Source organism: Physeter macrocephalus, chromosome 4 (genome assembly GCF_002837175.3).
Source record: "Physeter macrocephalus isolate SW-GA chromosome 4, ASM283717v5, whole genome shotgun sequence".
NCBI classification, from domain to species: Eukaryota; Metazoa; Chordata; class Mammalia; order Artiodactyla; family Physeteridae; genus Physeter; species Physeter macrocephalus.
This window is the reverse complement of record NC_041217.1, coordinates 94,849,352-94,876,677: the sequence shown is the minus strand read 5'-3', so window position 1 is coordinate 94,876,677 and position 27,326 is coordinate 94,849,352. Positions and strand designations below refer to the sequence as shown.

At 34.4% G+C, this 27,326-nt stretch overlaps 1 protein-coding gene across 3 annotated transcripts in view; it reads left to right on the top strand.

Annotated features, from left to right (window-relative positions):
• Window positions 1-27,326, top strand: part of SLC30A7 (solute carrier family 30 member 7) — a 76,141-nt gene that overhangs the window by 25,171 nt on the left and 23,644 nt on the right. For all 3 annotated transcript variants that reach the window (XR_448270.4, XM_007115160.4, XM_007115159.4), the window contains exons 6-8: window positions 2,345-2,488; window positions 6,531-6,581; window positions 9,825-9,960. Coding sequence is in view for 2 of the 3 variants with exons in the window: in XM_007115160.4 (XP_007115222.2) it covers window positions 2,345-2,488; window positions 6,531-6,581; window positions 9,825-9,960 (331 nt within the window). In the remaining variant the exon portion in view is untranslated. The remainder of the gene's footprint in view (window positions 1-2,344; window positions 2,489-6,530; window positions 6,582-9,824; window positions 9,961-27,326) is intronic.

The following is a 27,326-nucleotide window of genomic DNA, read 5'->3' as shown; positions in this document are numbered from 1 at the left end:
TTGAGTCTTTTTTTATTTTAGTTTTGTCATCCGATTGTCTTTTGGCCTCCATGATTTTGTGGTGAAGTCAGCATTTCATCTTGTTCAAGTTCTCTTGTACGTGATAAGTCATTTTTATCTTGCTATTCAGTTTTCAAGATTTCTTTTTGATGTTCATCCATCTGACTGCGATGTCTTTAGATATGGCTCTATTTGAGTTTATTCTACTTGGAGTTTCCTGAGCTTCTTGAATGTATAGATAATATTTTTCATCAAATTTGGGGAGTTTCCAGCCATTATTTCTTCAGATACTTTTTCTATCTCTTTTTCTTTCTCTTCTCTCTTTGGGACTCCCTTTATACTTAATTTGGTATACTTGATGTTTTCACAGGTCTCTAAGGTTCATTTTTCTTGATTTTCTTTTCTTTCCCTGCTTTTCAGAGTGGCTAATCTCTATTGATCCATCTTGAAGTTTGCTGTTGTTGCAGCCCAGATCTGTGGTTGAGCCCTTCTAAAGTGGATATTTTATTTTAGTTATTATTTTTTTTAACTCCAGTGTTTCTGTTTGGTTTTCTTTTCTTTTTCTTAAAATTTATTTTATTTATTTACTTTTGGCCATGTTAGGTCTTTGTTGCTACACGCGGGCTTTCTCTAGTTGTGGCAAGCAGGGGCTACTCTTCGTTGCGGTGCGGGGGCTACTCTTCGTTGCGGTGCACGGGCTTCTCATGGTGGTGGCTTCTCTTGTTGCAAAGTACAGGCTCTAGGCATGCAGGCTTCAATAGTTGTGGCACGTGGGCTTAGTTGCTCCGCGGCATGTGGGATCTTCCTGGACCAGGACTTGAACCTGTGTCCCCTGCATCAGGTGGCGGATTCTTAACCACTGCACCGCCAGGGAAGTCCACTGTTTGTTTTTCTAATAGATAGATAATTTCTGTTTCTTTATTAATTTTCTCTACTTGATGAGTCATCATTATTATACTTTCATCCTTTAGACGCGGTTTCCTTTAGTTCTTTGACCATATTTATAAGAGCTGATCTAAAGTTTTTGTTTATTAAGTTCAAACTCTGAGTCCCCTTCAGGAATATTTTCTCTTGGCTGGTTTTTCTCCTGTATATATGGCATACTTTCCTCTTTTTTTCCATGTCTTAACAATTTTTTTGTTGAAAACTGGACCTTTTATATTAAAATGACACTGATATCAGATTCCTTCACCCTCTCAGAGTTTGTTGTTGCTGATATTATTGTAGTTTTTTTTTCTGTTGTATGACATCCTTGGATTAATTCATTTCCTGCAGTGTGTGGCTATTGAATTCTCAAAGCTGAATTCTGGACATGGTGCTTTTAACAGTGCTTCAGAAGAAATCAGATCTCTCCATTGTCTGCACAGCTGCTGACTTTTGGCTGATCTCAACTGAGCTGAGGCAGGAAGTGGAATGGCATAGCCCCAAGTTAAAACATCAAGACCCTGCTATCTTACTGAGGTTTGGTAGTTTCTTGGGTAGATGATTTTCAGTTCCTTTTGTGGTTTTGGTTAATTGTCAGAGTTCTGAAATTTTTTAGTTGTGTTCCACATATTTTTGTTGTTTTAGGAGAGCTAGTTTGCCCACATCCTCTGTCCACCATTCTGGAAGTTGATTTCCCCATTATTCATGATTTTTCATGTAATGCAATGCTGAATTTGATTTTCTGGTATTTAGGATTTTTGTAAATATAAGTGATATTTTTGAATTAGGTAACATCCAGTCTTTTTCTATGCTTAGGAATAGTTTGTAGAAGATGTTTCTATGACGGTTTAGTAGTTTTTAGGTCTGCTATGGAGAAATGATTCCCCACCATTTTGTGCTTTTTTTTCCCCTAAGGAATCTACCTGCTTTAATTTTACTGATCCTTTTACCAAATGCAGCTGCTTCTCTGCCTCTGCCTTAATGTGACCATATGCATGCATTGTTTTATCTTTGTTAGTATGTATAATAGTACTTGGCAAAGTTTTGGCCAAGATTTTTGTCTGTATTGTTCACTGCTTTATCCCCAGTGCCTAGAATGATACTGTAACATAATGTGTTCCAAATAAGTACTTCTTGAATGAATGAACAACATTGTGTAATCTCTTTAAATATTTCTATGTACTTCTCACTTATTTTCATCTCCAGTAAAGTCTACCACTTCCTTCCATGCTTTTATTTCCTTCCTGTACTTTATACTAGAAACTCATTATTGTTTTAATGAATCTGTAGCACTTTCTACAGGTAAATGTTTATTGAATCGAATCTGGATTTAGAGCTAATTCTTTTCACTAATGTCGGTATTATTGTAACCATTAAATAATATATTTTTACATAACTTTTGTTCTAACATTGTTTTTAGGCCATGGACACAGTCATTCCCTCTTTAACGGTGCTCTGGATCAGGCACATGGCCATGGAGATCATTGCCATAGTCATGAATTGAAACATGGTGCTGCATATAGCCATGATCATGCTCATGGACATGGACTCTTTCATTCTCATGGTGAGTACAGCCTAAATACTTTCAAGTGGACAGCTTTTTAAATAAACAGAAATTGCATAGATTAATTTTCATAGTTGAAATAATCTGTTAAAAATATTGCAATCAAGCTCCTTTCTAATGAGTCAGACTGAATGGTTTCCTGGACCAGTTTATTTTTAGTATATAATGAAATTAACTTGGCATAGGCAGTGAATGTAGCTTTTTTCAGTGAGTTTATCATAATAAAATGCCACTATTTTAAATGAGTATCAGTGAATGAGGAACTATTACATTTTAGCAAATGATTTTTTTGAAGTATAATGAGGCCTTTTGTGCCATATATAGGCTTATAAAAATATGACAGGAGTTTTCAATTTTTCACATTTTTCTTGTAATTTTGATAGCTATCACCTGATATTTACCTCCATGTTTCCTTAGAAATCTTTATATGCTAACTTATATAGTACTGGGTACTAAGTTATAAGGTATTTATCAACTTAATTAACCTTGTATTTTAAAATTATATTTAAGTAGTTTATTCACGAAATTTTAGAATATAGATTAATAGATAGAAGCTGCTTAGGTGATATCGTTTGATTAATCTTTAAATAAATTATATGCTTAAAAATTGTCTGTACTTGGCACACAGACCAAATCCTAAAGCTTTCAATTTGAAAATATGAAATGGGCCTTATAGATTGAATACTAAGCCCCTAATTTTTTCAGTCTCTAACATTTGCTATATTTTTGCAACTATTACACTGATATGCTTTAAAACCTGCTTTTCTAAGTTTTTTGCTCACATGCATCCCAAAATAATTTTGAAAAACTGTATATTGCTCACCTTTTTAAGATGATTTCTAAAAAAATTTGTTTCTTTAAATAATTGCAAAGAATGTAATTTCTGATACCTTATAGATTATATTTTAGAATGAAACTTGCATAGTACTCTATTGAATATAGTCAGTCAGTGGACTCTAAATACCTTAGTGATTTGAGACCCACTGTCACCCATTCAAAAATGCATAAACAGTTATAAATTTTACAGCATCCTGTTTCTCTTCGAATTCTTATTTCTATCCACTTCCTTTCCAGAATTTTATAAAATGGAGTATATTTAAGCCCTTAGTTGACCATCTGTTATATTTCTTGGCAATAAAATATGTATATAAATTAAAATATTTTATTTCTTAGGAACATAAGACAACATTTAAACATTTGGATGAAGTTATTGTAGCTTTTACTAGTATAAAGTCAATGAAAATAATTCTATTTTGATTTTTGATATGTATATAAACATAAAAAAGCAACATTTTATTTGAAATACATATCTTTTTCTTTTTTTATATGGCTGTGTTGGGTCTTCATTGCTGCACACGGGCTTTCTCTAGTTGTGGTGCACGGACTTCTCATTGCAGTGGCTTCTCGTTGTGGAGCATGGGCTCTTGGCACATGGGCTTCAGTAGTTGTGGCACACGGGCTTATTAGTTATGGCCTGCAGGCTCTAGAGTGCAGGCTCAGTAGTTGTGGCGCATGGGCTTAGTTGCTCCATGGCATGTGGGATCTTCCCAGACCAGGGCTCAAACCCATGTCCCCTGCATTGGCAGGCGGATTCTTAACCACTGCACCACTAGGGAAGTCCCTGAAATGCATATCTTAATGATATGACTGGAAGTCTTTTTTTCTCAATTAGTTTATGGATAAATAACACTTTTTAGCATAAAACAGGTTTGGCATCAATTCTATTCCTATTTTCCATCCTTATAATGTAAGTATCAATACTAAGAAACTTTAAATATAAGGAATTCTTTTATAGCAGTTTCAGTTAATTCTTTGAACACCTTCAGAATTACATTCCAAAAATTACATAACATATCACCAAATGTTATTTTTATGGCTTAAATATAAGACATGACACTATAAAACTCCTAGAAGAGAACACAGGCAAAACATTCTCTGACATAAATCGTACCAATGTTTTCTTAGGTCAGACTCCCAAGGCAATAGAAATAAAGGCAAAAGTAAACAAGTGGGACCTAATCAAATTTATAAGCTTTTGCACAGCAAAGGAAACCATAAACAAAACGAAAAAACAACCTACAGACTGGCAGAAAATACTTGCAAACAATGAGACCGACAAGGGTTTAATTTCCAAAGTATACAAACAGCTCATACAACTCAATAACAAAAAAACAAACAACCCAATTAAAAAAAGGCAGAAAACCTAAATAGACATTTCTCCAAAGACATACAGATAGCCAATAGGCACATGATAAGATGCTTAACAACGCTAACTATTGGAGAAATGCAAATCAGAACTACAATGAGGTATCACCTCATACCACTCAGAATGACCATCATTAAAAAGTCTACAGATGACAAATGCTGGAGAGGGTGTGGAGAAAAGGGAACCCTCCTGCATTGTTGGCAGGAATGTAAATTGGTACAGCCACTGTGGAAAACAGTATGGAGGTTCCTTAAAAAACTAAAAATAGAGTTGCCAGCAGGAACATACATTGGTACAGCCACTGTGGAAAACAGTCTGGAGGTTCCTTAAAAAACTAAAAATAGAGTTGCCATATGATCAGCAGTCCCACTCCTGGGCATATATCCGGAGAAAACTCTAATTCAAAAAGATACATGCACCCCAATGTTCATAGCAGCACTGTTTACAATAGCCAAGACATGGAAGCACCCTAAATGTCCATCAACAGATGAATAGGTAAGAAAGATGTGGTATATATACACAATGGAATACTACTCAGCCATAAGAAAGAATGAAATAATGCCATTTGCAGCAATGTGGACGGACCTAGAGATTATCATACTAAGTGAAGTTAAGTCAGAAAGAGAAAGACAAATATCATGTGATATCACTTATATGTGGAATCTAAAATATGACACAAATGAACTTATTTACAAAACAGAAATAGACTCACAGACATAGAAAACAGACTTATGGTTACCAAAGGGGAAAGGGGGTGGAGGAGGGATAAATTAGGAGTTTGGGATTAGCAGATACAAACTACTATATATAAAATAGATAAACAATAAAGTCCTACTGTATAGCACAGGAAACTGTATTCAATATCTTATAATAAACCATAATGGAAAAGGAAAAAAAAAAGACTGTCTTTATCTTGACCAACTATGTATAGACAGAAATCTCATGCACTGATCAGGAGCTGGATTTTTAGAAGAGTTACACTTTTGACTATCAGGATTTTCAAGGTAGCTCCATCTTTCTCTCCACACAGCAGTGCCATATTAAGACAGAAGTCATTGTGTAGCCTTATGCTTTTATACTTCTTCTGGCATTGTTACAGTGTTCCATCAAAGATGTAGTAATAAGGGTGTGTCCACTCTTTGGTGCTGTGGGCCAAGAACCATGACTCTGTTAGTCATGATCAGAAAGCTCATCAGTCCACCTGATGATCCCATAACAAATATTGCTGATCTTTTACATTGTTTACCTGTATTTTCTGCTTTGATGTTAAAGCTGATTAGTAACCTTCCAAGTATTTAAGTATAAAAATTGCAGTATTTCTTCATTTCGTCATTATAAAGGCAATATGAAAAAGTATTTTTATCTTTTCCGTATGAAAAGCTTGCCACATTCATCTAGAAGCTGTTGGGAAACTGTTTGCCATAGTCCAGTTTTCCTGGATGCTGTCCTGGCTTCATTTCTTGGTCTTCTTATAATATCAAGCAGTAGTTTTATTTTTTCTGGATTTTCCAATTGTAAAATTGGTGCAGCAGTCTCTGTAAGGTATGTTTTGAATATTAGAAGACTCAATGTTTTTCATTTACTGTTTTTTTTTTTACCAGATTGCTTAATATAATAATTTCCTAAATACTCTGTACTGTTGTTGAAGTTTGAAATTTCCTATGTCTATCTTCATTTAATTACCATATTAAACTTTAAAAATAATTTTGTAGGTCTGATGTGGCTATATAGTCATGCATCCTTCACGATACATTTGAATGAAAAGTACTCTGAATTGCAAAAATTGAATCAGGAATGAAGACATGTTTTAAAATAATTTAACTTAACTCTCTACAGATGGCCCCTCCTTAAAAGAAACAACAGGACCCAGTAGACAGATTTTACAAGGTATGACAAGCAATTTGTATATTTCTCAGTTTTATGGAAACGGTTTCGTAGTTTTGAGCTATCTGAAGTTTTCCTTTAAGAAAAATATATAACACAGTGTTTGTGTTTAAAATGTTAGCCTTCCTAGTCGATTTTTTAATATATACTATTAGATATATTAGCAGATATTCTTTTAACTGTCACTAGGCTGTTTTCTCAGATTTAATAAGAAGATTAAAATATTCAGAAACTATACTGCTTAAATCTAAATAAATACTCATGCCAGTGACTCTAGTAACACCGTAATATTTAGTAATAAATATATTAGTAATAAATAATAGTATGTTTGCCTTTGTAGAATTATTAAATAATTTTTCCAAGAATAATATTCAACATGTATTTATGTTGTGGAAATATTTAATACTAAAAATGTAATGCATCCAAACTCAAATAATGTACAGAGCTAAGAGTGAATCCTAATGTAAATTATGAACTTGGGTCATAATGATGTGTCAGTTGTAACAAGTATACTACTCTGGTGGGGAAGGTTGACAATGAGGGAGGCTATGCCTGAGTTGGAACAGTGGGCGTAAGGGAAATCTCTATCTTCCACTTAGTTTTGCTGTGAACCTAAAACTGCTCTCAAAAGTAAAGTCTATTATATTTTTAAAAAAAATAATACAAAGGGAGATCTTTCTCATATCCATAGGCATCAAATGATGACACCTAAAGAGGAGCTTACATATTATGTAAAATGATATATTACAGAATTTTACAAGCTAGAGAAAATCAGTCTTGTCTATGAACTATGGTAGTTTATTTTTTGGGATGTGAACCAATCTTTGGCTCTGGATTTCCATATAAACTTCACTGTCACAGTTCCTAATTTGCAACTCCCCATATTCCTACCTTTATTAACTTTTGACTGCAGTTTGACTTTCTCACTAGCTTGTGATCCAACTTCAACTGTACTTATTTTTATTTTCTCCTCTATTCTTTGATATAGTTCTTTTTATTTTTTCACTGTGAATATGTTCCTCCATACTGAAGAGCTTATTTCAAGAGGCTTAAATGTGTCTTGTAGTGACTAGTTTTCCATTTGTGAAATACACAGAATTGTTTTAGGACAGCATTTGCTGAAATAGCTTGTAATCATGCATATGTAATGCATCTGTATCCAATGCTACAAATTTAGCCTTGATAATAAGAATTTAGTTTTAGTCTTGCAAATCATCACAAGTTGAGGGAAGGGAGGTCAGATTTGCATTTCTAATTATCTTTTATACAAGCTGTTGTGAAAATTAGCTTGTATTTTCAGAGTATCCATTAATTTATGGTGGCTGAAGCAGCCCAGTAGAAAGCTGAAGGTTAGGATAACTTCCAGGTACTAAAACTTTTCCATATAGATACTCACACGTGAAAAACTGACTTTACTGAATTTTTCAGTTATTTGCTGCATTTTCAATATGACCCCTGGCTTTGTAGGTTCTTGGGCAGTTAAAATATCAGTATCCTACCAAGTTTTTTAAGGGTTTTAACTTTTATATAAGTTAAACATGTTAGTTTAGATTTCTCTCTGTAGTGATTTTCTTGAAACAGTTACTGGAAAGTAAGAAGGGCTTAGTTAGTTAATGATGCTTGCTAGTAAAGCCAGTTTTCAGGTCAGCAAATAAGATGTAGCCAGGGACTTGCCAATCAAAGGAAAATCAAGAACAAAGGATTCTTTTCTTTTTCCTTTCAGTGTTTAGAGCTGTTTTCAATTCTGGTCCTACCAAAACATCGATTGAAGAATGTATAAAAATTTAAAATCACATATCACTTAAGAGTTTTGAAGTTTAGGGACCCTCAGTCCACTTCCATGTGTATCTTCCTCCAGTTTTAATTTTAAAACTTAAAGTGGTCCCAACATTTATTAATCTATTTAATTCTTTGTTATTTGAAACGCCATAGAGAAATAGAATATTTTTTTAATAAGTGTGCTTGTAACATATTTTTTGTTACAGAAAAAAGAGCTGTTAACTTTTTGAAGAGTTGTAAAGGTCAATACTGTGTACAAATGAAAAAGCATATTAGGTACTGAGGAATCAATTACATTTGGTATTAATACATGACATAAAATTCCACATTAGCAGATTGATTGAAGCATATTTTCATAGAGTGTGTTAAGATTCAATTAACAACTTGTTAATAGTCCATTTTTAAATTATTAGAAAGTGTTTTCAAGATTAAATAAATCTGTTTTATACCTAAAATATAATTGGGTTACCTTTAATTGCTTATTGAATAATAAAAAAGAAAAATAAGTATTTCTAAAGTAGACACATGGTTTCACACATTAGATCTTTCTTTTCAGATAGAGTAGTTAATGCTGTTGAAGAATGTTCTGATTCTAGCAACATGTGGTTGAGGTTTGTTTAAGATACAGTGTTTTGCTATACAGTAAATTTTACCTCTTACAGATCTAAATGTTGAATAATTTGTCTTAGTTAAAATTTTTTAAATAATGTATACTAAACTTAATTTTTGACTTTTTTTTAATGGTTTTCCAGTCAAGTATCAATTATTAAATGTTAATATATCTAGGTTCTTGGGCAGAGTATCAGTATCCTACTAATATAATATTTAATTATTACAAGTTCAAAATATATTTACATCCACTTTAAAATATTCAAATCTCTACTTTCTTTCATATCAGGTTTGAGTTTAGTGTGTAAATTTAGGTAACAATACCTTCAGGATAATTACCAGGATTAGCAGTATGGTCCATAGGAAATTCTAGTCTCAAATGGTAATAATTTTAATTACCAGCAGAGGGCTCTGTGTGTACATATATTATATTTCTAGTTATAAACAATGTTTTCTTGACTGATTCTTTCAGCCTAATGCAGTTTTCTTCTAACAAATTATTAATTAACTTCTGGACTCTTAACCAGAGATGAATGTGCACAAAACATTTTTTAAATCAGTTATGTCTCTACTTCTTCATTTATATTATAGCAAAATACTAAGGATCATTAAGAGCAAGCATAACTTATGAGTCAAATATTTTAACCCCTGCTGTTTTTTAAAAGGAAAAATTATTTCAATTCCCAAAGGTACTATCAATATTACTTCTTTACTAAACAGTGAATCTGCATTCTTACTGATTTTCAAATTGGTATTTAGTTTTTTATATATAAAATCAAGAATATAGTTTTAAGAAATATTTGCATTTTCAGTTGATCAGAAAATGTTATTTTGATTTTCATTATGCTTTATTTCTAGGTGTATTTTTACACATTGTAGCAGATACACTTGGGAGTATCGGTGTAATTGTCTCTGCCATCATGATGCAGAACTTTGGTCTAATGATAGCAGATCCTATTTGTTCAATCCTTATAGCCATGCTCATAGTTGTAAGGTAAGTGTTGGTATGTTACTTTCAGGTATTAAAATGAGAGGTGATAAATATACTACTTAAATTACAGATCTAAATTATTATTATGTTGGGGGTTTTTTGGTCTTTAACAAATTCCTACATAGATTATTTCTCTTTTCATCTTGCTGTTTTTTTCTGTTTACCTAGGGTTTGATATTTCTTTTTGGTATTTAGTAATTGATCTTCTGTAAATCAAATCAGTAGTAATTTTCTTAAATCCAACACTATATCTGTAGAGTAGAACACTGGAAATATAAAATGTATTAATGTTAGAATATTATTCCTTTGACATCTGTATTTTACACTATCAAATGCAAAAGAATATTAAAATCTCTTCTAGAACTATTTTTAATTTATAAAGTTATATTATCATTGCAGAAGTCTTATAAAATTGCTTACTGAAGTATATTTATGTCCTTCTCCCTATCCAGATTATAAATTCTTGAGGAAGGATCTGTCTTTTAGCTCTGGCTCTCTGTTGCCTGTCATAGTACCAGTGTGTATGTAAAAGTGTGTGTGAGTGTGTATAAATTCTCAATAAATATTTTCTGAATTAGTGTATGGTTACTATCTCTTAAATTTGTGTCGTTATTTTATTATTATTTTAATTTTTATCAGAATAATGGAACATTATGTGCCTTTATTTCACAATCTGGAATTATTTATATAGATATGTCTTGATTAGACTGTTTTTGTCTAATTTATCCATATGATTTTACTGTTAGTAAAGCTATCTTTGTAATGATAACAAAGACCTAGTAGAGGATAGACTGATGATTTTTATAGCTTGCAGTTGAATAGAATAGACTTTAAAAATTACAATGAAATTATAATCTTATAAATTATAAATTAGTCATAAACGTAGGTTTTCAAATTTTTGCTTAAAAAATTGGATACAGTATACATTTTAAACCTGAAGATTATTTTAAAATTGTCTTTAAATTATTTGTACTAGGAATCATCTCTGCTATGTAAAAATCTTTTATAAAACTTGGAATCTCTTTTCTTCATCTTTGGAAATCTTATATATTTCCTTGAAAGTTCAGCTTGGATTCACATATTCTATGAAGCTTAACTCCTGATAGATTTGGTAACTTATATCTGTACCTCTTTATTTGCATGTTCAGTGTTCATTTTATTTTGTGTTATAATTTGTGGTTGCTTCTAATACTTCGTAGAGTAGGATTTTAATCTTTATTTTCCTTTTGTCTCCACTTTTATTACCCTAATTCTCCTATCATTTGTTGCTTGGAAGAGATTGACCTTTCTGTCTCCCTCTAATTTCTTTTCCACATTGTGGCCAAAGTGATCTTTCTTTAACGAAGATTATGGTACATGGAAAAATAATCTTGCTTTAAATCCTGCCATGGCTTTCTTGCCCTCAGGATAAAGTCTGAATTCCTCAGTAGGCCTTCACATTGCTACCCATTTATCTCTTCAGTCTTTCTCTCACCCTGTCTCAATTTCTATTCTGCTCTCCAGCCACAGTAAATAACTCAGTTCCCTGAAAACATGTTATGAGCTTTCTGGAATCTGAGCTTTGCTCGTGTTTCCTCTCTCCAAAATAAAATACTCTTACACTGAGTGCCCTTCTCCTTTCCCCTTCACCCCCACAAGTGCATAGATCACAATTCTCATCCTTGAGATTAGATTTCAGTTTAAATGGCACTTCCTTGAGGAAGCGTTTCCTGATCGTCTACCTCCCAGGAGGGGTTAAGTATACCTGTAGCACTGCCTGCTACTCCTCTTGTGGCATTTACTAACTATGTTGAAATAGCCTGTCTTATTGTCTTCCTTAAAGCTCCATGAGGGCAAACTGTTTTTTCATTGTTGTAAAGTCAGCACCTAACTCTGCCAGGCAAAAGTTGGTGCATTTTCGATTTGAATCAAAATAAATTCGTGTTTTTTCAGTCTCAGAGAATTATTTTCTCTAATCCTAAACTGGGAATTCTTACTTAGTTCTGGTCCCATTCAGTTGTTCCACAAATATGAATAAATAAATAAATGCACACACAGAGGACAAGAGAACTTTTTTTTTTGCTGAAATATAACACATTAAAAAGCTACACAAATTATTTTCAGCAAATATTTATTAAGTAGACCCTCTCACCAGGGTGTTGAAAGGACAAGATAACTTACTGTTTTGATCTTACATAATAGTAAAAGAGAGAGACACAAACAAATTAATCAATAAACTACTCAAGTATCTAGCAGTTAATTGTGCAGAGAGTTAAGATGGGATGTTAGTGACTGAGGTACCATTTTAGATTGAGTCATAAGAGAAGACTTCTGAAGAGGGAGGATTTAAATTGAGATCAGAGTGTCAAAGAGAGCATTCTAGTCTAAGGAACAGCTAGTATAAAAGCCCTGTAGTGGAAAGAACATTAGCACTGTAAGTAGGTCATTATGGCAGAAGTATAGGGAGTAAGGGGAGAGTGCTTTGAAATAAAGCTGGAGGGATAGGCCTGGGAAAATTAGCCAGGGTTAGGAGTTTGGATTTTATTTTAGGTGGAGGAGGAAACCATAGGGGGTGACATTATTTGATTTGTATCGTTAAAAATAATTTTGGCTGCTTTGTAGTTAATAAGGTTAAAAGGGGGTAAGAGGGCACACAGGCAGACCAACTAGAAAGTTATTAGAATGGACCAAATAAGAGACCAGGGTTCCTTGGTCTAAGGTACTAATAATCTAGGAGGTAGAAAGACATAGCTAAAGTTAGAAAATGCTTTATTAATAGGATTTGCTCCTAGATACGAATGTTTAGGTGAAGGGTTGAGTGAAAGGGGGGGAAATTAAGGATAATTCCTAGAGTTTTTACATGAGCAACTGAGTGAATGAAGGTTCCTCTACTGAAAGAGGGAAGACTAGGGGAAGAGTTGTTTTATCTGATTCAAAGGGCATTGCTGATCAGAAGTTCTGTTTTGGTTGTTGCTAGGTTTGAGGTCTCTCATTAGACATTTATATGGTGATCTCAAGTAGGTGGTGCAAGTACAGGTACAGAATTCTTGGGAGCACTCAGCTGAATATAAAGGTTTGGAAATAGTTCACATATAGATTTAAAGTCATGGAGTAGCATTTATCTGTCATGAATACCACAACTCCTACCCCTTCCATTTTCCTGGAAAGCAACCCTCTTTTCTGCTGAACCCAATTTAGCTAAAGGGAGTAATGCTTCAGGCAGCCACAACCAACTACAGTTGGCTTTCAAGATAAACCTATAAAACTTAGGTGTCATCCTTGTCTAAGTCCTACTGACCTGTTTATAAAACTTTTTCTCAGTAGTTTACATAAATATATATTCTCAAATTCATATAATTTGATTCTTTTTCATTTTTGTTAAGCTTTAACATTTTTACTTGTTCTTTTCCTTTGTTCTCATATCAAAAGTAATACATGTTGATTGTAAAAAACTCAAACGTTATTGAAATGTCCTTTCAATCCCACCACTTGTAGATAAAGCAGAAAACTTTAACGAATCTTTAAATCATTTAACAAATGTTTTAGTGCCCACTCTGTGCTAGTCAGTAAACAATATAGCAAATACCCTACCCTCATGGAGCTTATATTCTAATAGGGGGTATAGTCAATAAAGCAGATGAACATGCAAATAGATAATGTAATATCATATGGTGATAAATGCTATGACGTAGGGGAAGGGGCTGTATTTTAGAAGGGCTTGGAAAGTCCTCTGCATGAAGTGACATTTGAGCAGAGACCTTAATATTGAAGGAGAGGGGCTTGGGACTGGTCAAAGGAAGAGCATTCCTGATAGAAGGAACTTCAAGTAAACACACTGAGGTGGGAGCATGCCTGACGTGAGAGGAATGGCAAGAGGGGAGTGCAGTGAGTAGGGCAGAGAGTGGCAGGTATATGTATCTAGAGTTTGGGGAAGGGGTTGAGGTGAAAGATAGAAATTTGGGTGTCATCAGCTTATGCATGGTATTTAAAGCCATGAGATTGGATGAGTTTGCCCAGAGAATGAGCACTGATAGAGAGAAGTGGCCGGAGGACTGAACCCTAGGGGAGGTGGGGAACAGAGGCAACTCCAGCAGAGGAGAGGAAAGTGGAGTGGCCAGTGAGGAGCGAGGAGAGACATGGGCGTGCCTTGTTTTAGGAGCCAGCCAGTGTAAAGCAAGTGTTTTAAACAAGAAGGAATAATTAAGCCTATTAAATGCTTTTGGGTTGATAATTGCTAACTTAGATAACATGCCCAGAGGAGTGATGAGAATGACAGCTTGATCAGAGTAACTTCAAGAGAGAATGGGAGGGGAGGAAATGGAAGTAACTGTAGTCAACTCCTTTTCAAGGCCCTTTGCTGTAAAGGGGAGCAGTGACTGCTGGCGACACTGAGGGCTCACTTTGAGGTTTGTGGTCATGAATTTAAAGTGAAAGCAACCAGCACAGTTGTGTTTTTTTTTTCTTTTTCTTTTTTTCTAGTCTTGTTCAGCTACTTGGTAAAAGGTATGGAATAGGCAGAGAGCTGGATTTAAAAGGTTTGAGGTTTTGTTGGGTGAGTACTGGCAGTGTGAGAAAGGAGCAAGGCAGGGATTATAAACATGGGAAACTAAGATTTAAAGGTAATAATAGATTCTGAAAATGAAAGTGATGGGAGTGGATTGGATTGGAATTCTGGGAAAAGTGTTAAAGATGGATTGGGGGAAGAAATCCAGAAGTAGGAAGGTTTATTGAGATGCTTGAAATTGAGATCTTAAGGTCTAAGGTCTGATCATAGGGGTGGATCCAGAAAAAGATCATCATAGAGAGGCCAAATGTTGGATGGATTGTTCACGTGGATATTTAAATTAAGAGTAATGAAAAACATAGAGATGGAAAGAGAATAAGCCTGTTGCTCAACTATTCAGTGACTGAAGGGGAGCTATCAAGAATTGTATCACTAGTAATTAGGATGGGTAGAAGGTGGTATAATCTGATGGCATGGGCCTTAAAGGAGCTGTGTTGGGGAGAGGTAGGAGGAACAGTAGTAGTGATAAGTGAGGAGGACATTTACCTCCCAATAAGTCCCAGTAGTACAGGGAGTGTGGGAGAGAAAATGCTGTAAGGAAAAGTGTCCTCAGGTGATAGCCAGTTTTCAGGTAGAGCATGAGCATTCTGTGGCTATTTAGAGGAGAGGCTGAAGATTTAATGAAAATTACATATTTAAAAGTAGTTTTTTAAAATTATGGAAATAGTTATGTTGATAAAGAAACTTGGTAAAATATAAAAAAGAATAAGGAAAAAAATTACCCATAGTTCCACCAGCCAAGAGAGCTATGTTAATATTTTTATGGGTTTGGCTTTTTCTTTTATTCTGAGTCTCTTTATATATATATATATATATATATATATATATATATATAAAATATGCAGTATTTTTATCTGTATCATGTATACAAGATTATATTCTGAGTAAGAAAATTTTTTTAGCTTTTTCTGATAATAAATATGTAGTCATTATAGAAAACTTGGGAAATGATGAAAATATAAAGAAGTCAAGAAAGATCAGTCAGGATCACAACACACAGGGGTCACATTATCACTTTAACAGTATTTCTTTAGTCATTTTTAGGCCTTTTCTTTTTTTCCATTATTGAGTTTCTACTACATGTGGTGATTTATTAAGTTTGGTCAGTAGTAGAGCATTCGTAGGTTCTAGATGAAAGATAATAGTTCAGTTATTGTTTTAAGTCAATAAAGTTTTGGGATGTTTTATTAGGTAGAAAGGTCTTAATTCAGTGACAATAAATGACAAGATACAGGGCAATGCATAAGTATGAGTCATTATTGTAAACGGTCCATATCTGAAGTATATATTTCTCTTTACATGTAGGATGGGGGGAAAATATACATACATATATATATATATATATATATATATATATATATATATATATATACACATATATCCTTGAATGTTAATTGGATCTCTCTGGGTGATGTAATTTTAAAATTATGCTTCTTTCCTAATTTTTCTAAAGTAAATCAATAATTGTGACTTTGCCTTTTAAAAGCAAATATATATATATATATATATATATTTTTTTTTTTTTTTAATGGCAGGCAGTAAAAACCAAGGTAGCTCCAAAGTACAAAATTAAGACATTCCAGTTCAGTCTGTTTTTCTGTTAAGAAAGCAAACTTATTTTACTTAAATATTTACATGATAATGAAATATTTGCAAGCAGATAACTTTGAGACACTTCTCAAATTGATTGAGAGTTTGCCTAATTAGTCAAAGCTAATTTTAGGAAGTAGATTAAAACTTTTTTTTTTTTTTTTTTTTTTTTTTTTTCAACATCTTTATTGGAGTATAACTGTTTTACAATAGTGTGTTAGTTTCTCCTTTACAACAAAGTGAATCGGGTGATGGTGGCCTCATAGAATGAGTTTGGGAGTGTTCCTCCCTCTGCTATCTTTTGGAAGAGTTTGAGAAGGATAGGTGTTAGCTCTTCTCTAAATGTTTGATAGAATTCGCCTGTGAAGCCGTCTGGTCCTGGGCTTTTGTTTGTTGGAAGATTTTTAATCACAGTTTCAATTTCAGTGCTTGTGATTGGTCTGTTCATATTTTCTATTTCTTCCTGGTTCAGTCTCGGCAGCTTGTGCATTTCTAAGAATTTGTCCATTTCTTCCAGGTTGTCCATTTTATTGGCATACAGTTGCTTGTAGTAATCTCTAATAATCTTCCATATTTCTGCAGTGTCTGTTGTTACGTCTCCTTTTTCATTTCTAATTCTATTGATTTGAGTCTTCTCCCTTTTATTCTTGATGAGTCTGGCTAATGGTTTATCAATTTTATTTATCTTCTCAAAGAACCAGCTTTTAGTTTTATTGATCTTTGCTATTGTTTCCTTCATTTCTTTTTCATTTATTTCTGATCTGATCTTTATGATTTCTTTCCTTCTGCTAAATTTGGGGTTTTTTTGTTCTTCTTTCTCTAGTTGCTTTAGGTGCAAAGTTAGGTTGTTTATACGAGATGTTTCCTGTTTCTTAAGGTGGGATTGTATTGCTATAAACTTCCCTCTTAGAACTGCTTTTGCTGCATCCCATAGGTTTTGGGTCGTCGTAGATTAAAACTTTTAAGCACTCAACAAAATGGAGTATAGAGAAGTAGTCTTCCTTACTGTTAATTTTTTCATATATTCTCAATTCACTAAAAACAAGAGAAATAATGGTACTCTTTATATATTCTCTAGATCTAAATGTTCCTCAGTTGAGAATGTGCCATGGAAATAGACATCTGTCCCTTCTAGGCTGCCCGGTGTTGCAGTATCACTTTCAAGTGAAAGTGATTTCCTAGAAAAAAAGCATTTTTTCTCTAAACATTTCCTAACGCGCAAAGGGTAATTTAAACTTCTGTGTGAAACTCGGTTGTACTGTGATGGATTTTTTTTTTCCCCAATGAAAAGCAGGAGATTGAGTATAATAGCAAGAGTATAATCTTTTATCATCTGAAAATATAGGAGATTTCAGTGTGATTTCACTTTTTTTCCCCCCTTTGTAAGTTGAATTGGAATGGAAAGTGGATTCATAACTTAGAGAACAGAAATCTGAACAATTAGTTGTAGCTTTGAATTGCACTGTGATTTAAAAGCTACATAAATCTGTAGCTTGATTTTTGATTCACTTAAATAAAAAGGGTACCTGTGCATGATGGGAAAAAATGTATAAACAGGATGCAGAAAAAAGCTTTGTTACTGGTGTGGTATTTATGAAGCCTTTTTTTTTTTTTAATCAGTTTTCTGCATCTCACAAGTTACTATCTTTTGGTGCTCTGTGACTTTCACTAATCATTTGTAAATACAAAGAAAAGTTTTCTTAAAAAAAGAAGTTGTCTTTTTGTTAGGGGCAAAAGTATTTCAAATAATATATTTATTTATTATCATACAGAAGAAAAAAAATAGCCCAACTTTTAGAAGCAAACCAAGATACAGGCTTTAGAAATAACAGGTAGTGGTCATAAGCTGCAGTATGAAATGGAAAGAATATACAGTAATGAAACAAAATTTATAAAGTTGAAATTCTAAATATTTATCTAGATGGTTATCACTGTTCAAGAATACAGGATTTGGATCAGATATTGATTTTGATAAATCTTGTTGATTTTGTAGTTAAATAGATAATTATTTGTAGCCTATATTAAGTCAAAAAAGCATTTTTTTAAACAAGTAAGATGTTACCATATCTTCAAATAGTTATATATATATATATATGAGAAATTACAGATTTTTTTTTTTTTCGAGAATGGTTTTGGGTGTTGCCTAACAATTTCCTTTGTGGTTTGTCTTTCAAGTGGTTATAATTTGTGCATTATACTTTTGGAGACTAAGATAAAGTTAAACAGTTTCCCAAGATTTTAACTTGGTGTTTGTACACATATTGTAAAATCAAACATATGGGAATATTATTGTATGGTAATTGTATTTTTTTAATCATATGTAAAACCATCATAGTTAGTAAGAGCATTTATAAATACTGAATAGTCTAACAGCTTTTCTCAACCAGCATTCTGGGAGAGAATACCCTAATGCTGTAAAGTATCCATTTGTATGCAATTATTAACTTCACCTCTGCATCTAGAAAAGTACTGGTTATGTAATATTCTTGCGGGCTTTGAGAAATAGTCACTGAAATCATTTTGTGTTCAATGGTTCAGAAGAGGGATCCCAATTAAGAAAGGCTGGCAGACAGTCTTAGAAATATTAGAAGGAACAGAGCAAGTGTGGTAATGTATTAGTGATCATAAGCCATTAACATTAGATAAGAGAAAGTATTTGAAACTTAAAAATTGGAAGGAAGAGATTATTCTTTTATGTAAAATATATGACTATATTTCTTTAAACCCTCTAAGAATCAATGGAAAAACTATGACAAACAGGTTATTTAAAGTTACAGATGTAAAACTAATGTATAAAATTAGTACCCTTTATATATAAGCAAAATCCAGTTGAATGTTACAATTAAAGAGAAGACACCTTTTCAGTAACAATAACAAAGACAATCTAGAGATAAAATGTGTAAAACTTGTAGGAGAAAAAATTTAAACACTTCTGAAAAACAAAAGTATACTTGAACAGAGCCTTTGTTTGTCAATTATGGTGTTTTTAAAGAATCAACATTATAAACATGTTAACTCTTTTTTATAAATTTTAGACTATTCTAATAAAAATACCAGCAGGTTTTTTTTTCTAGAGAGGAGGTAATAAAAGTTGAATTTAAAGTTTATAAGGAAAAATGAAGAAGCAGGAGGAATAGCCAAGAAAATCTTGGAAAAGAAGATGTAAAGTGTAAAGCCTTCACAGTTTTTAAAAAATATTTATTTATTTGGCTGCACTGGGTCTTAGTTGTGGCACGTGGATCTTTGATGCCACGTGCGGGATCTTCCTTTTGGCATGCAGAATCTTTAGTTGCAACATGCAGGATCTAGTTCCCTGACCAGGGATCGAACCCGGCCCCCCTGCATTAGGAGCATGGAGGCTTAACCGAAGTCCCAAGCCTTTACAATTAAAATAGTGAGATGCCTAAAAAAGCAAACAGACTACTGGAGCAGATTAGAAATTCCAGAAATAGATTTATGTGCAAATAGAAATTTTATAGAGATAAAGGCAGCATTTTGAGTCAGTGGGGAAAAGATGAGCTTTCTACTAACTGGATAACCAACCATGTGGAGAAAGATAAATTTGGAACTGTACCTCATACTATATACCTGGATAAATTCTAAATGGATTGGAGCTCTAAAAGTAAAACTCGAACCCATGCTAATACTAGAAAAAAAAGCATGTCTGAATTATTTTTACAACAAGGGAATATTAGGGGAACAGCTATGGCTCAAAAACTAGAATCAGTGAGAGAAAAGATTGATGAATTAAGTTACGTTTTAAAAAAAAGAACTTTGGGATAGAAAAAAGAGCACCATAAAGGAAGTCAAAAAGCATAATCAATTGGGATAAATATTTGCCACTTAGGTCATAAAGGGCTAACCTCCTTAATATAGAGAGCGCTCTTAAAAATAAAAATTAAATTAAAAAAATTAAAAGCCTGATAGAAAAATGGGCAAAAGTATAAGGTCATTTAGTTCAAAGGAAAAGAAATACAGATGACTTTTAAACATGTAAAAGTAGTTAAGCCTCGCTCATTAAAAAAATGCAAATTAAAACTATATTGTAACCACTTCCCACCAATCAGGTGGATAAATATCCAAAAATTTGCATAATCTTTTGGCAAGGCTGTAGGTAAAATAAGTACTCTCATACACTGCTGATAGAAATGAGAGTGGTACTATCTCTGTGGAGAGAACTTTGACAAACATCTAGCATAATTAAATGTATGTTTACCTTTGATTAAGCAGTCCCACTTCTAGGAATGTATCCTAAAGATAAATTGGCAAAAATACATAAAGATATATTTTAAGGCCATTCTCTGTGGCTTTATGTGTTTGTGCCAAAGATTGGAAAGAACACATATGTACATCAGTAAGGGACTTCTGTGTATCCCTAAAAAAAAAGAATAAAGGGAGACAGGAAGTATAATCAGCAAGATGGCAGAATAGGAAGCCCTAGACTCTCTTTCCTCCATGGAGACAGATTTAACACAACAAACTGACAAAATGCCTCTGTCAGAAATCCAGAAACTAGTTAAAAGGTTCCTGCACACCAGGCAAATGGAAAGCCAACCACATGGAAGTTTGACAGGAAATTCATGACACTCCCCACTCTCTCCTCATAACCACTCCCACCGCCCAAGCCTGCACATGGTGGACTGTTTGGGAGGAAACCCCCAATTCCCATCTTCCTGCGGGGGGGAAGGAGTTTAACATTAACTGACTTTTAGGGGGGTGCTGCCTGAGAGATTTGTCTTGCTTGTATCCAAGTACTGACAAAAATGGGTGCCTGGTTGGGCATCCCTGGGAACAGACGTCAGTTGTGCATTACAGTCTGCAGTACCACAGACAGACACTAGGTGGAACTCCAGGACTGTGATTTACTACAGCTACAGGAGGCAGCAGTATTGCAGATAGACACCAGGAGGAGCTCTTGAATAGGAGCCAGCATCCTTTTCCAAATAGGAGATTACATGCGCAAGCTCAGAGAGGGCATGTACCAGAAAAGACTTGAGAGGTCTCCTGCATCTCCAGCCAGGCTGTATAGAGTAATTCCAAAGAATTGAAGAGGAGAGGAGAATCCCAAACTCATGAGGCCAGCATTAACTGGATATCAAAACCAGACAAAGACATAACAGGAAAACTATAGACCAGTATCCCTGATGAGTGTTGATTTAAGAATCCTAAGCGAAACAGTAGCAAACCAAGTTCAATAGCACATTAAAAGCATCATACACCATGACTAGGGGAGATTTATACTTGGAATGTAAGGATGGTTCAACATAATTAAAATCAATTAGTATTATACACCATATGAACAAAATGAAGGAAGAAAAGATGTGGTCATCTCAAACAATGCAGAAAAGTGACAAAATTCAACACCCTTTCATGATTAAAAACACTTAACAAACCAAGACTAGAAGGAAACTACTTCAACATAATAAAAGCCATATGTGAAAAACCCACACCTGGGAGGAATGAAAACTTTTCCTCTAAGATCAAGAACAAGGCAAGGATGCCCAATTTTCCCACTACTATTCGCCATAGTACTGAAAGTTCTAGCCAGAGCAATCAGACGAGAAGAAGAAAAGGCATACAAATTGGAAAAGAAATATTACAATTATCCCTGTTCACACATGGCATGATCTTATATGTAGAAAATCCTAAAGATTACACATACACACAAAAACTGTTAGAACTAATAAAAGAATTCAGCAAAGTTGCAGAATACAAAATCAGCACTCAAAACCCAGTTGCATTCTTATATAATAACAATGACCAATCAGAAAAGGAAATTTTAAAAACGGATCCCATTTACCATAGCACCAAAAAGGATAAAATACTTAAGAATAAATTCCACCAAGGAGGTGAAACGTGTACATTGTAAACTATAAAGCATTGCTAAAAGAAATCAAAGAAGATATAAATAAATGGAAAGACATCTCATGCATGGATCAGAAGACTTCAATATCATTAAAATGTGTATGCTGCCCAAAGTCATCTACAGATTCAGCGCAATCCCTATCAAAATCCTAATGACTTTTTTTTTTCAGAAATAGATTTTTTTTAAATCCTAAAACTTGTATGGAATGTGGAGAGACTATGATAGCCAAAACAATCTTAAGAAAGAAGAACAAAGTTGGAGGCCTTACACTCGCTGATTTCAAAACATAACAACAAAGAAACAGTGATTGAGATGGTGTGGTCCTGGCATAAAGACAGATATATAGACCAGTAAACTGAATAAAGAGCCCAGAAGTAAACATTTGCATATATATAGCCAAATGATTTTTGACAGGGGTGCCTGGACTACACAATGGGGATAAAGCAGTCTCCTCAACAAATGGTTTTGAGAAAATGGATATCCACATCCAAAATAATGAAGTTGGGCCCTTACTTTACACCACATAAAAAAATTAACTCAAAATGGATTAAAGACCTTAAACATATGATCGAAAACTATTAAGCTCCTAGACAAAAACTTTTCTCCTAGGAGAAAAGTTTCAGAATATTTGTTTTGGGAATGATTTTTGGATACTAACCAAAGAAGACAGGCAAAAAAAATTAAAAGTAGACAAATTGGACTTTACCAAGCTTAAGAACTTCAGCTCATCAAAAGGAGCAATCAGCAGAGTGAAAAGGCAACCTGTGGAATTGGAGCAAATAATTGCAAGTCATATGTATCTTGTAAGATGTTAATATTCAGAATATATAAAGAAGGTCTACAACTCAACAACAACAACAAAATAAACCAATTTAAAAATAAGCAAAGGATTTTAATAAACATTTCTCCAAAGAAGATTTACACCTGGACAATAGGCACGTAAAAAGATGATCAGCGTTACTAATCACTAGGGAAATGCAAATCAAAATGACAAGACATCACCTCACACCCATCAGGATGTCTGCTATCAAAAGAATAGATGATAAGTGTTGGCAAGGATGTGGAGAATTTGGAGCCTTTGTGCACTGTTAATAGGAATGTAAAATGATGCCACCATTATGGAAAGTTAAAAATAGAGTACCAGGGCTTCCCTGGTGGCGCAGGGGTTGAGAGTCCGCCTGCTGATGCAGGGGACACGGGTTCGTACCCCGGTCCGGGAAGATCCCGCATGCCATGGAGCGGCTGGGCCCGTGAGCCATGGCTGCTGAGCCTGCGCGTCTGGAGCCTGTGTTCTGCAACCGGAGAGGCCACAGCAGTGAGAGGCCCACGTACCGCAAAAAAACAAAAAAAAAAAAACAAAACAAAAAAATAGAGTACCATATGATCTAGCAACTCCACTTCTGGGTACATGTCCAAAAGAACTCAGAGCAGGATCACAAAAAGATATTCATATATCCATGTTCATTGCAGCGTTATTCACAGTAGCCAAGAGGTAGAAGTAACCCAGATATCCATCAACAAATGAATGAATAAAGAAAATGTATATACATACAATGGAATATTATGTAGCCTTTAAAAAGAAGGAAGTTCTGTCACACACTACATTGTGGATGAAACTTGAGGACATTATGCTAAGCTAAATAATCCAATCCCAAAGAGCAAATATTGTATGAGTCTACTCATATGAAATATATAAAGTAGTTAAAATTGTGGAAACAAAGTAGAAAGGTGGTTGCCAAGGGCTGGGGGCAAGAGGGACGGGAATTATAGTGTTTAATGGGTAAAGAGTTTCAGTGTTGCAGTGTGAAAAAGTTCTAGAGATCTTTTGCACAACAATGTTACTTAACACTACTGAACTATATATTTTAAAATGGTTAAGATGATAAATTTAGTGTTACATGTTTTTTACCGTAATAATAATAAAGAATACGGAATATCTCTATATGGTAATGTGGCGTTATTTTCAAGATGTATTGTTAAGAAAACAAAATAGCACTTGATATGTAGCAAATGATATATAGGAGTATAGCATAAGATAGGCAAAAAGTAGCACTATACCTTTTCCATAAGGAGAAGAGATACACATATAATCTGCATGTTTTCTTATAATTTTGAAAAGAAAAACAAAGAATAAAGAAAAACAAAGAATAAACCAAAAACAAATATAGTAAATATAGTTACCTCTAGGCAGAGGGAAGGGATTGAGACTTTGAGACTTTGAATGTATATCTTAAATATACTTTTGACTTCGGAATCATAGACATTTTTAGCCCTTAAAAAAATAAAAGTAAAATTTAAAAGGTTGAAAGCATATTAAGTTTCTTCTACTTTTTTTTTTTTTTTCTTTTTTTTTGCGGTACACGGGCCTCTCACTGCTGTGGCCTCTCCCATTGCGGAGCACAGGCTCCGGGCGTGCAGGCTCAGTGGCCATGGCTCACGGGCCCAGCCGCTCCACAGCATGTGGGATCTTCCCAGACCGGGGCACGAACCCATGTCCCCTGCATCGGCAGGCGGACGCGCAACCACTGCGCCACCAGGGAAGGCCTCTACTCTTAATTTACTCCTGTGAAAAGAAAAACTATTAGTCCCTTTGATTATTCATTGTTCATTGTTAATTTGTGTGTAATTAATTTGAAATTCTCCACCACTAGGTATAGTCTGCACTTGTTACTCTGTTCTCTTGCTTAATTTATCCTTTGAAAACACGATTTCTACTCCTACCTCAGTAACTAAATATTTTAATGTAGTCAGCATCCAATGTAGCACTGTAGCAATTAGAAACCTACTTTGAGATATTTAATAAAAATTATACTCTCAGTGGTAAAATACAGTGGTATTTTAAGTTTAATTTGGGTAAGCAAATAAGGGTACTTTTTCCTTTGCTTTTCATTTCCTGTTAGGTTTGCTTCTCAGACATGTGACTTTGCAAGTTATCATTGAGGATGGGCCCAGAACAGAAACTAGGTGTCAGGGGTTTGCTTCTGTTCAACTTTTGACTATACCAGTCAGCTCTCAGATGGCAGAAAACTTTCATATTGTTATTACTGATCATCTTTTCCAGAGCTTTTAAATTTCTTTTTGTGGTCCAGGCCTCCTGTACACTTTGAAGGTCAGCATCTCCTAATGTCAGAATTCTCCTTTAGGTAAAGGTGCTTTGGGAGCACTAGCAAAGCCACCCTGATGACTAAATTGGAAGGAGTCTTGCAGAGAAGTTAAGAGCATTTACTGTGGAGCAAAACTGCCTGGGTTCAAATCCTGTTTTTACCTTTTATCTGTGTGACCTTGGACAAGCCACTTAGCCTCAATTTTTCATCTTTAAAGTAGCAATGTTAGTTATATCTTCCTCATAATTTGTTATATATGGATTAAATAGGTTAAAATATACCAAGCCTAGAACAGACCTGCCACTTGGCAAGCATTGTGTGTTAATTGCTTAACCTAAAACCAGATAGACTCTGTTCAGCTCAGATTCCTAATAGCCTTGTTGAACCTAGGTATTTGATCAGCACTCTGGTCCCATTCCTCTTGGATTTTTCGTGCTGATCTTAAGGCCTATTCGTTCTGAGTTAAAACTTGTGATCACTGAAGTGATTAATAAATATTTTTTGCCCTCTTATCTGGTTTTCCTAAGTAAAGTCCTGTTTCTTCACTTCTGTACTTTTTAAAATGCAGATTTCCTTAAAGAGCTTCATCTCCTGCCTTTGTCCATCTTAGCCTCGTCACTGCTTTCTGTGAGTTGCAGAGGTAATGGGGAGGTACCTCCAAGTCTCATGATCTTTTCAGTACAAATGTTACCATATTTAATAAGAATAAGAAGATTTATTCCAGTCTTCTCTCAAAACTATGTATATCTTGTGGTGCTCTTTGTCCTCGTCTTTTTCTTTTTTTTAAATTCTTTCACCTTTTTCTCTGCTTTTCCCTTTTTTAAAAAAATTATTTATTTATTTTTGGCTGCCTTGGGTCTTCGTTGCTGTGCACGGGCTTTCTCTAGTTGCAGCGAGCGAGGGGCTATTCTTCATTGCAGTGCATGGGCTTCTCATTGCGGTGGCTTCTCTTGTTGCAGAGCACAGGCTCTAGGCACGCAGGCTTCAGTAATTGTGGCACATGGTTTCAGTAGTTGTGGCTCGTGGGCTCTAGAGTGCAAGCTCAGTAGTTGTGGCACACGGGCTTAGTTGCTCCGCGGCATGTAGGATCTTCCCGGACCAGGGCTTGAACCCGTGTCCCCTGCATTGGCAGGTGGATTCTTAACCACTGCGCCACCAGGGAAGTGTCCTCTCTTCTTACTTCTTTTATTCCATTGTTTTTCCCAGTTTCCCTCCCTCTTGACAGGGCATTATGAATTCTGATTCATTTTTCTTATTTATTTGCACCTTTGCCCTTCATGGATACATATGTATCACTTAGTAATTTTTTTTTTACTTATATTGTTGGTGTGATTTTAGTTTCTTATTTATGAGAATATTCTTATTCATTAGAATAAAGAGCCTTTATTAAGATAACAAATTTCACATCAAGAGCTGGGAATGTTGATTGCTTCTGCCTAAGTGTAATTAATTCTTTCTCACCTATACTTGAATAGAGGATAAGAAACTTTTGCTTCTATTTATTGGAGATTCTTTTGGGGAAATGACTAAATTGAGGGGCTCTTTTCTTGTTTTGTTATTTAGCTGTTATTGTGAAGGGTTGAAAGTCATGTCAAACAAGGGATGTTTTACATTTTAATTATCTTCCACTAGTGTTTGAAGTTTTAAAATAGACTATGCATTCAGCAGACATATGTCAAGCACTTATATTCCATACACTGTGCTGAGCACTGGGAATTAAAAGAATGTAATATGGTCTCTGACTCCAGAGGACTCAAGCATGCTGAGACTCTGCAGTGTAGTGCAGAGAGCTTTAGTCTTGGAGGTATCCCACCCAACTCTGCCACTTACCAGTGTGTAACAAAGAACAAGTTGTCTTAATCTCTCTGAGATGGTTTTCTTTTCTGTAAAAAGAGGGGGTTGGCCTAAATGATCTCTTGTGATCTTGCTTACATCTGTGATTCCGACATTTTCTGAAAGTTACTTAAGGTTGTTGTGAGGATCAAATTGGAAAAAATTTATTAAATACTTTAAAAACTGTTAAGTGTTGTCTAAACAAAGACATTACTATTTACTAACTTGACATTATTTACTAATGGTTTTAGTCCAAAGACCTGATGCATTAAGTGTTATAACTAAGTTCCAGAAGTTTAAGGGAAAGAGTGACCTTTTCATGACTTTGGCTCTAAGTTCTAGGGGTATTTTAGGATATCTTACTGTCTCCATTATTATTATTTTTTTTTTTTTTTTTTTTTTTTTTTTTTTTTTTTTCCGGTACGCGGGCCTC